The sequence below is a fragment of the Zonotrichia albicollis genome, chromosome 4 (assembly GCF_047830755.1).
Source record: "Zonotrichia albicollis isolate bZonAlb1 chromosome 4, bZonAlb1.hap1, whole genome shotgun sequence".
Lineage (NCBI taxonomy): Eukaryota > Metazoa > Chordata > Aves > Passeriformes > Passerellidae > Zonotrichia > Zonotrichia albicollis.
In genome coordinates, this window is record NC_133822.1 from 1,424,930 (window position 1) to 1,435,464 (window position 10,535).

A 10,535-nucleotide genomic window follows, 5' to 3' on the forward strand; every position below is an offset into this window, starting at 1 on the left:
CCAGCAGGGGTGACACTGTCCTGGGGACATTGGGGACAGCAGTGCCCTGGAGCCAGCAGGGGTGACACCCCTGGGGACATTGGGGACAGCAGTGCCCTGGAGCCAGCAGGGGTGACACTGTCCTGGGGACATCGGGGACAGCAGTGCCCTGGAGCCAGCAGGGGTGACACTGTCCTGGGGACAGCAGTGCCCTGGAGCCAGCAGGGATGACACTGTCCTGGGGACAGCAGTGCCCTGGAGCCAGCAGGGGTGACACTGTCCTGGGGACAGCAGTGCCCTGGAGCCAGCAGGGGTGACACTGTCCTGGGGACAGCAGTGCCCTGGAGCCAGCAGGGGTGACACTGTCCTGGGGACAGCAGTGCCCTGGAGCCAGCAGGGATGACACTGTCCTGGGGACATTGGGGACAGCAGTGCCCTGGAGCCAGCAGGGGTGACACCCCTGGGGACAGCAGTGCCCTGGAGCCAGCAGGGATGACACCCCTGGGGACATCGGGGACAGCAGTGCCCTGGAGCCAGCAGGGATGACACTGTCCTGGTGATGGGACAGCAGTGCCCTGGAGCCAGCAGGGGTGACACTGTCCTGGGGACAGCAGTGCTCTGGAGCCAGCAGGGACACCTCTGTCCTGGGGACATCAGGGACAGCAGCAAGGATGGGCAATGCCCTGCCCTGCCCTGGCTCCCCAGGAATGGGCACAGCCCAGCAGTGTTTGGATGCTGCTCTCAGGGCCAGGGGGGATTGTTGGGGTGTCCTGGGCAGGAGCTGGATTTGGTCCCTGTGGATCCCTGCACCCCCAGCAGCTGGGAAAGCACCACCAAGGAAACCACAAAGCTCCAAGGAGTTCCCTTTTGCTGATGAAGCTGTACAAGCACCACCCACCATGGATTCCAGGGGTCTTTCCCATTCCATAACCTGCCCTGGCTGCTGCAGGAGGGACAGCAGACCTTTGGAGGCTGCTCCTGAAAAAACAACTTGGTTTAAGCACCGAGCTCACAGCTCCTCTGAGGGGGCTTTAGTTGCTGCTGGGCTGCTCCTGTGGGGAAAAGCTTTAATGAAAATTCCCTGAGGAGAGGGAGAGCATCCAGCACCTGCAGCAACTGCTGGAGAGGGGCAGGAGCAGCCACAGCGCTGCCTGGGGTGGGCACAGGATGTGAGGGACAGGGAAAGCTCAGAACAGAATTCCTGAGCAGGTTCTCCCACAGCTCCTGCCCTCCCATCCCTTTCCCATGTCCTGCCACTCACCTGGCAGTGCCCCCAGATGTGCCAGGCTGAGGCCGGCAGGGCTGGCCCTGCTGATGCCTCCCCAGGAACACACAAGGCTTAATAAAGCAGCTCATTAATCACTAACGAGCTGCTGCCTCACTCAGGGCTGGCTGTCCCTCCTTCAGAGCCCAGCATGCTGTGACAGCACTCCCTGCTTTCCATGCTAAGGAACAGGAGAGGGGAGAGGCACCAGAGCCTCCTGCCTGTGCTCATGGATCTGTCAGTGCTTTGCCTTGGGATTGTTTGTGTTTTAAAGATAATAAATATATCCAAGCCCCAACTTTGTCCTCTCACCTCATCCACCAGCTTTTCCCTGCGTGGAGGGAGATGTCCCCAGCCTGTCACACCCTATGGACAACACCAGGAGCATCCCTGAACCTTCTCAGGAGTGTGGGACAGCCCTCAAAGCCAGGAGGACCAAAGATGGTCAGAGAAGAGCAGGCTGGAGCTGAGCTGGAGCTCTGGGAGGGTTGTGGAGAAAAGCTGGAGCCCACAGCCACCCTGCTGGGGCTGAGGGGACAGAGGACAGGGAATGGTGGCCACACAGGGCCCTGGCTGGCGCCCGAGGCTCATTTAAGGAGAAACAAACTTTTGTTTCTGATTTCTACAAAAGTGCTTTAATGACAAAACAGCTGAAAATCCCTTTGGGTGCATCTCTGGTGCCATCAAATGTCCCGTGTGCGATTCCCCAGGCCCTGCCAGGCCTGGGGAGGGTGAGGGACTTGTCAGGCACCTCCTCCCAGTGCAGCACATCCCCAGGGAGGGGACACAGAATCCCCTCCAGACCCTCCTCTAAGGACAGTTCTCCTTGCAGCCAGTGTGGGCTGGAGCTGCCCGTGTGATGTGCTCTGCCTTGGAGGCTCCTCATTTTGGGAGCCATCCATTGCCACCCCCCTTCCATCCCTGAGGGCCCATGGGAGCCCCGCAGGAGCTTCGGGAGCGGCGCTTCCAGCCCGGAGCCAGCCCGGCCAGGTCCCTGAGACACTGCAAAAGTCCTGAGGGGTGCTGATCCCAACGAGGGCTTGGAGACAGAGAATCCAAACCTCAGCAGCCGCTGGGCGACGGGGCGAAGAAATACACGGCCAGCAGGATGAAGTAAACCATCACCAGCACCGTGCCTGGGGCAGAGAGACAGGGGTGGAGGGAGTTACTCCCTGGAGCAAGGAGGGACGTGGGCTTAGACCTGCTGTGGTCTGGATTAGCCCCCTGTAGAGGACTTCCATGGTTCTCTACACAATGGCCATTAAAAGGGAGTTTGAAACATTTAAAGGGGGACATGGGAGTGATCCCCTCGGAGCAGCTCCAGGATGGTCAACCAAGACCCCAGGATCGCTCAGGTCACCACACACAAAGAACCCCAAAAAGCAGATGATCCCAGGGATGGAGTCAGGAGCCCCCCATGCCACATCCCAGGGAACGCAGGGGTGCTCCAAGCCCCACAGCAGCCCTGTGGGAGGGGCTCACCTTGGAAATAGTCACATTTGCCATCCATGAAGATGTAGTTCATGAGCACCACGCTGAACATGCTGGCGTAGACGTGGAGGTCGCTGAAGACGAGCGTGAAGTTGGTCGGCTGCGAGGAAGAGGATTTGGGGGTTCATGGCCGACCAGGAGCCCCCCACAGTGACTCTGTCTGGGGACGTGTGTGTCACCCCCTAAACCCCCTCTGCCACACGTCCCCAGGGTGGGGACAGCACCAGGAGACATCTGAGCCCACTTGCCCTGCACTGAGCAGAGGGACAGTGGCCAGGACAGCTGTGTCCTTTCCATGTCCCTCACACCCCATGGGACAGTCCCCAGGGCTGGCCTGGGGCTACTCACGTAGAAGATGGTGAAGAGCACCAGGACGGGGATCTGGAGCATGCAGACCTGCACAGCAATGCAGTTCCCAATCTCGATGCTGGGGAGGAAGGACAACTTAAGGGCTGGGGCTGGGTGAGAAAATCCCAAAGCACAGAGCCCAGCCCAGTTCTGGCACCGCTTTTTGGGTGACAGCTCCTTGAGGAGAAGCTGGCACAGACTCTGACCCACCAGTGCCTGGGCAGCCCATCATGGCACCAAGGCAATGGGACTGGGACAGGGCACAGGAACCACCCCAAACTGCCCCTTGGAGCCATCTCACCTCAAGCTCAGATTGTTCTGCAGGGCAAACTGGATGCCATTGACAATCTCTGGCAGCTCGGGCACCATTGCCAGCACGGTGACACCGATGAAGTACTGCAGGGAAGAGGTGACATCAGCCTGACCACATCCAGGCCCTGGCCAACCTTTCCCCCATTCCTTTTGGGGTTCCAGCTGCAGCCAGGGCAGGTCCCCATCCCTGGAGGGCACACCTTGGTCCTCGGGCCAGCCAGAGGCGGCTCACCTGTGAGATGGTGGAGTTGGTGAGGATGGGGCTGATGTGCTCCGTGGCCAGGTCAGCACAGGCCGACATGCACAGGGTGGAGAGCAGGAGGATGACCAGGGCCCGCCAGCGGGACCAGTGCACCACGGCACTGTGGTGGTGGCCGGGCACTGGGGAGAGAGCAGAGACGTGTGGGGACACTGCAGGACAGTGACAGGAACTGCAGCCAGGACGTTTGGGGACACTGCAGGGCAGTGACAGAGCCAGCCCTGCAGCCAGGACATCTGGGGACACTGCAGAGCAGTGACAGGAACTGCAGCCAGGACACTTGGGGACACTGCAGGGCAGTGACAGGAACTGCAGCCAGGACGTTTGGGGACACTGCAGAGCAGTGACAGAGCCACCCCTGCAGCCAGGACATTTGGGGACACTGCAGAGCAGTGACAGGAACTGCAGCCAGGACATCTGGGGACACTGCAGAGCAGTGACAGGAGCCATCCCTGCAGCCAGGACACTTGGGGACACTGCAGAGCAGTGACAGGAACTGCAGCCAGGACACTTGGGGACACTGCAGAGCAGGGCCAGGAACTGAGCCAGGACATCTGGGGACACTGCAGGGCAGTGACAGGAACTGCAGCCAGGACACTTGGGGACACTGCAGAGCAGTGACAGGAACTGCAGCCAGGACGTCTGGGGACACTGCAGGGCAGTGAAAGGAACTGCAGCCAGGACATCTGGGGACACTGCAGGGCAGTGACAGGAACTGCAGCCAGGACATCTGGGGACACTGCAGAGCAGTGACAGGAACTGCAGCCAGGACATCTGGGGACACTGCAGAGCAGTGACAGGAGCCAGCCCTGCAGCCAGGACATCTGGGGACACTGCAGAGCAGTGACAGGAGCCAGCCCTGCAGCCAGGACATCTGGGGACACTGCAGAGCAGTGACAGGAGCCAGCCCTGCAGCCAGGACATTTGGGGACACTGCAGGGCAGTGACAGGAACTGCAGCCAGGACATCTGGAGACACTGCAGGGCAGTGACAGGAGCCAGCCCTGCAGCCAGGACACTTGGGGACACTGCAGAGCAGTGACAGGAACTGCAGCCAGGACGTTTGGGGACACTCACTGTGGCAGTCGCTGATGTGGATGTCGTAGATGTGCGTGTGGGTTTTGAGGGTGAAGAAGAGCCCGATGAGGTAGGCAGCAGGGAGCAGGATGGACACCGTGTACACCAGGGGTCTGTGGGACACAGGGGACACTGTCAGTGCCACCAGGGTCCAGCATGGACACCCAGGGGACTCCCCCTGGGGATGAGGAAATGGGGCACAGGATCATCGGGGTGGAGAGGGGCCCTGGGATGGATACAGGAACACGACCAAAGCCAGGAGGTGCCACCCCAGTGTGGGGACAGCTCTGTCCCCACTGCATGGACACTCACTGGACGTGGCTGTAGTAGAGGGTGCCGTTGTTGTCCATCTGCAGAGAGACCACTTGTCAACAGGGATACAGGGGACAGGGGACAGCCCCGCTGCCACCACCCAGCACGAGAGCCAGGGGGGCTCAGAGCATCCCTGACCCCAAATCCCCCCTCTCGGGGGTCCAGGTCCCCACTCACCAGGTCAAAGTGACAGTTGTGGCACAGGTAGTGGCCCAGCGGGTTCTGGGTGACGTTGTGGCACTCGCCACAGACCAGCTTCCCATAGACCTTGGAGAAGAGCGTTGGGGCAAAGACACCTGTGGGGACAGGACATGGAGCGGGGACGGCACACGGAGAGGGGGACAGGACACAGAGAGGGGGACAGGACACAGAGAGGGGGACAGGACACAGAGAGGGGGACAGGACACAGAGAGGGGGACAGGACACAGAGAGGGGGACAGGACACAGAGAGGGGGACAGGACACAGAGAGGGGGACGGCACAAGGAGCCGGGGACAGGACACGGAGCGGGGACGGCGCACGGAGCCGGGAACAGGACATGGAGCCAGGGACGGCACACGGAGCGGGGACGGCGCACGGAGCCGGGAACAGGACATGCAGCGGGGACAGGACACGGAGCGGGGACAGCACACGGAGCCGGGAACAGGACATGGAGCCAGGGACGGCACACGGAGCGGGGACGGCACACGGAGCCGGGGACAGGACACAGAGCCGGGGACAGGACACGGAGCCGGGGACAGGACACGGAGCCGGGGACGGCACACGGAGCGGGGGACAGGACACGGGGCGGGGGACAGCACACGGAGGCGGGGACGGCACACGGAGCCGGGACAGGACACGGAGCGGGGGACGGCACACGGAGCCGGCACATGGGGCGGGGGACGGCACACGGAGCCAGGGACAGGACACGGGGCGGGGGACAGCACACGGAGGCGGGGACGGCACACGGAGCCGGGACAGGACACGGAGCGGGGGACGGCACACGGAGCCAGGGACGGCACACGGAGCCGGGACAGGACACGGAGCGGGGACGGGACACGGAGCCGGGACAGGACACGGAGCCGGGGACGGGACACGGAGCCGGGGACGGCGCACGGAGCCGGGGACGGCGCACGGAGCGGGGGACGGCGCACGGAGCGGGGGACGGCGCACGGAGCGGGGGACGGCGCACGGAGCGGGGGACGGCGCACGGAGCCGGGGACGGCGCACGGAGCGGGGATGGCACACAGAGAGGGGACGGGACACGGAGCGGGGACAGGACACGGAGCCGGGGACCCACCCTGGTGGGACCCCCAGCCCTGGGGACAGCCCTGTCCCCAACTCACCTCCCACGGAGAGGAAGAGCAGGGCCGAGCTGACGCCCGCAGAGCGGCTGTTGAAGCGCTGCTCCTGGTGCCGGATGCCCCCGATCACCATGCACAGACCCTTGGGGACAGAAACACCCCCAGGAACCCCCATCAGTGCTTTGCTCACAGCCCCCTCCCAGCTGTGAGCGCCCCCCGTCTCACCGGCACGAAGAGGACGCAGCCCACCAGGGTCCCTGTCAGCGCTGACTTCACCACCTCGGCGTAGCAGCGGTTGCCCTCGCGCGAGCCCTTGATGAGGGCGGTGATGTAGAAGGTGAGCTCGGTGATGGAGCCGAACGTGGCGTTCACCACCGCCCCCACCGCGAAGTTGCTCTGGGCTGAGATGCTGCAGAGGAGCAAAAGGGTGTCACGGCAGGGCTGGAGTGTCCCCCCTCGGCCACCAAGCGTCCCCCGTCACCGCTCACCTGGCGATGGCCATGCCGATGTAGTAGGAGAGGGGCATGATGGCGAGCAGGGCCAGGGTGAACTTCACGGCGGAGCCCGTCAGGTGGTTGGGGCTGTCCACGTAGCCCAGCACCAGCGTCACCAGCACCAGGGGCAGCAGGTCTGGGACAGCCAGTCAAGGACACAGCAGGGGGAGGATTTGGGGTCACCCCACCCCGTCCCCTGCAGCTCCCAGAAGGATACTGACAGCAAAGACGTTGATGCCATGCACGGCGTATTTGTAGTAGTAGGGGTTGGCAGCACGGTAGCAGCAGAGCATCACCTCTCCCTCCAGAGGCACCTCTGTCTGCAGGGGGACAGGAGGGTCACCCAAAACCCCCCGGAGCGGGGTGTGGGACCCCAGCCCTGCCCAGAGCCACTCACCATCCTCAGGCCGCGGACCAGCACGCGCCCCGGGGGCAGCAGCAGCACGCGGGAGGCGGCGCGGGCGCTCAGCTTGGCCACGGGGATGAGGACGATGAGGAGCCAGGCGGTGACACACACGAGCCCGTGCGCCAGGGCCAGCACCGGGTACCCCAGGCACAGCCACACTGCAGTGCTGGCACGGTGCTGTCAACAGGAGGGCACCTTCAGGGCCTGGCCCCCAAACCACTGCCCAGGGGAGGGAAGGGCCCATGGGCACCTTGCCCACCACGCTGGGGGCTGCAGGGGGATGGCGCTGGGGCAGCGCGGGGCTCACCCAGGATCCGGTGCCCACCCAGCACCGTGGGCGCCAGCGCAGCGCTGTGGGACCCCCGAGCAGGGCTGAGCTCTCCCCCACGCCGGCCTCGCACGCCTGCTGGCATTTGGGCACCTGGGGACAGGGGGATGTCAGGGTGTGCACAGGGCACCCCAACACCCCCAGGGCTCCCCAGGGCACCCTCACCTCCACCTTCTGGATCACTTTGCCAAAGGGCCAGAGGAAATACCCGGCCAGGTCCCAGCAGAGCCTCCCTGTGGGGACACAACCGTCAGTGTCCCTTCCACCTCCAGGGACATTCCACAGAGAATGGGGAGACCCCACCACCCATCCCTGCGGTTCTGAGCTCATCCAGCCCTCACTGGGGGTCCCAGATTTGGAGCTCACCATAAGGAGCCCCCATGACGGTGATGAACATCACGGCAGCCACGAGCACGTAGAGGAGCGAGAGCCACCAGCCAAAGAGCAGCAGGTAAAGGACATTGCCACACGTCAGCGTGGACCCTGCAGGAGGGGAGGCTCCAGGTGGGACCACCATCACCTGCAGCTGCCCAAACCCACACTGGGCTGTCCCCAGGCCCACCCACCTGCAGAGCCTCGCACGATGTTGAGGTCAGAGTAGAGCTCCTTGACAATCTCTGAGCGGTCCTCCCAGGGCCGCGCCGTCACGTGGCTCTTCCATTTCTTGAAGCCAAACTGCAGAGAGAGGAGGTTTTATTTTGGGGGTGAGTGAAGAGGAAGAAAATCAAACCCCATCACAGCCCTCCAGGAGCACCCATGGGTGCCCCCCACCCACCTTGTAGTTGTTGGAGAGCTTGTTGGCCTCCACGGCGTTCTCGGCCGTCAGGGTGGTTTTCAGCAGGCAGCTCTCGCACACCTCCTCCGAGTGCTGCTGGCAGCAGGACGGGGCGGGCGTGGCTGCGGGCGGCACACGGGGGTGTCACAGCGGCTGCGGGACCCCCAGGGCCCCACCCAGCCCTTGCCAGCCCAGCCTACCCGGGGGGACGCGGGGCCGGGGCAGGCGGCAGCCCAGCTCCCCCAGCTCGCCCTGCGCGTTGTTGATGGCAGCGCAGCGCCGCTCGCACAGGGAGCCCCGGCGGGGACCGTCGCTGTCGCCGCGGCAATCCGGGACCTTGGGAGCATCTGCGGGAGCTGCCGGAGTCACCCCGGGCCACATCCCCGGCCCGTGCCCCGCTCAGCACGGCGGGACAGCCGGGAGCCGCTGGGCTGGGGGTCACCCTGGTCCCCAACCCCGCCGGGGGACACGGAGCGGTACCCAGGGATGCTCGGGACGGGGGGACCCCACCAGTGCCCGGTACCGGGCGGGGAATCCCGCTCGGTGCCCGGTGAGTGGGTCGGGACCCGGTGAGGACCAGGGATGGGGGAGCCCCGGTTGTTCCCAGGGATGGGGGAGCCCCGGCGGTGCCCGGGGATGGGGGAGCCCCCTCCGGTGCCCACCCCGCTCAGCTCACCGGGCGTGTCCTGCGCGCAGCAGCGGCGGTGGCGGCGGCCGGGCTCGGTGTCGGTGGCCATGGCGGGAGCAGCAGGTGCAGCGCGGGCGGTCCCGGCCCGCCGGAATTTAACGGGCGGGGCCGGACATGCGCGCCCCCGGGAGCCGCCCCCGCTGCGGGGGATGCGCCGGTAACGGGGCGGGAATGGGGGAACGCGGGGAGCGGCGTGTGCGGTGCTTTGGGGCGCGCAGGGGAGGGGACGCGGAGAGCGGGGTGGAACGGGGCGTGCAGGGATCGAGATGCGCGGGGACCGCGGTGCGGGGAATAACGGGGGGCAGAGAGAGCGGGGTGCAGAGAAAGAGGAATGTGCGATGGGGTGCTTGGAATAACGGCGTGCAGAGAGAGCGGGGTGTGCGGTGTTTTGGGGTGCAGAAGGAGCGGGCTGCGCGCTGTAACGGGGTGCAGAGAGAAAGGTGTGCGATGTTTTGGGGTGCAGAGAGAGCGGGGTGTGTGGAATAACGGGGTGCAGAGAGAGCGGGGTGCAGAGAAAGAGGGATGTGCGATGGGGTGCTTGGAATAACGGGGGGCAGAGAGAGCGGAGTACGCGGTGTTTTGGGGTGCAGAAAGAGCGGGTGCGCGCTGTAACAGGGCGCAGAGAGAACGAGGTGCGCGGTGTTTTGGGGTGCAAAGAGAGCAGGGTGCGCGGTGTTTTGGGGTGCAAAGAGAGCGGGGTGCGTGGAATAACGGGGGGCAGAGAGAGCGGGGTGTGCGGTGTTTTGGGGTGCAGAAAGAGCGGGGTGCGCGCTGTAACGGGGTGCAGAGAGAAAGGTGTGCGGTGCTTTGGGGTGCAGAGAGAGCGGGGTACGCGATGTTTTGGGGTGCACAGAGAGCAGGGTGTGTGGAATAACGGGGTGCAGAGAGAGCGGGGTGCGCGGTGTTTTGGGGTGCAAAGAGAGCGGGGTACGCGGTGTTTTGGGGTGCAGAGGGAGCTGGGTCTGTGGAATAACGGGGTGCAGAGAGAGCGGGGTGCAGAGAAGGAGGGATGTGCGGTGGGGTGCTTGGAATAACGGGGGGCAGAGAGAGCGGGGTACGGGGTGTTTTGGGGTGCAAAGAGAGCGGGGTGTGTGGAATAACGGGGCGCAGGGAGAGCGGGGTGCGCGGTGTTTTGGGGTGCACAGAGAGCAGGGTGTGTGGAATAACGGGGTGCAGGGAGAGCGGGGTGTGCGGTGTTTTGGGGTGCAGAGAGAGCGGGGTCTGTGGAATAACGGGGTGCAGGGAGAGCGGGGTGCGCGGTATATGGGGATACACAGGTGAGAGGATGCAGATATTGGGGTGCAGGGGAACCAAGGGGGGCACAGGGATATGGGGTGCGTGGTATATCGGGGTGCCCGGGAATTGGGGTGCACAATGTGTGGGGTGTGCCCAGGGATCAGAATGAACAAGATCTGGGGTGTGCAGTCTTGGGGTGCACGGGGATGTGGGGTGCAGGGTTAGGGGGCTGTGATGTGTTGGGGTGCACAGGGAAGGGGTACATGGGGAACAGGGGCTGTGCAG

General features: G+C 64.4%; 1 protein-coding gene across 2 annotated transcripts; it reads right to left on the bottom strand.

The window, feature by feature from the left end:
• Positions 1 to 1,846: 1,846 nt before the first annotated feature.
• Positions 1,847 to 9,218, bottom strand: LOC113460756 (uncharacterized). 2 transcript variants are annotated; one of them, XM_074540340.1, is made up of 20 exons: positions 9,003 to 9,218; positions 8,527 to 8,673; positions 8,327 to 8,448; positions 8,118 to 8,226; positions 7,918 to 8,034; positions 7,717 to 7,784; positions 7,531 to 7,644; positions 7,215 to 7,400; positions 7,035 to 7,137; positions 6,812 to 6,953; positions 6,549 to 6,732; positions 6,366 to 6,465; positions 5,219 to 5,337; positions 5,042 to 5,079; positions 4,730 to 4,842; positions 3,627 to 3,775; positions 3,384 to 3,478; positions 3,083 to 3,161; positions 2,726 to 2,834; positions 1,847 to 2,379 (listed from the first exon to the last, which is right to left on the bottom strand). In XM_074540340.1, the coding sequence occupies exons 1-20, from the start codon at positions 9,061 to 9,063 to the stop codon at positions 2,306 to 2,308; spliced, it is 2,229 nt and encodes a 742-aa protein (XP_074396441.1). In that variant the 5' UTR covers positions 9,064 to 9,218; the 3' UTR covers positions 1,847 to 2,305. The 2 variants fall into 2 exon arrangements, with proteins under 2 accessions (XP_074396441.1, XP_074396443.1); XM_074540342.1 differs by lacking the exon at positions 8,527 to 8,673.
• Positions 9,219 to 10,535: the final 1,317 nt, after the last annotated feature.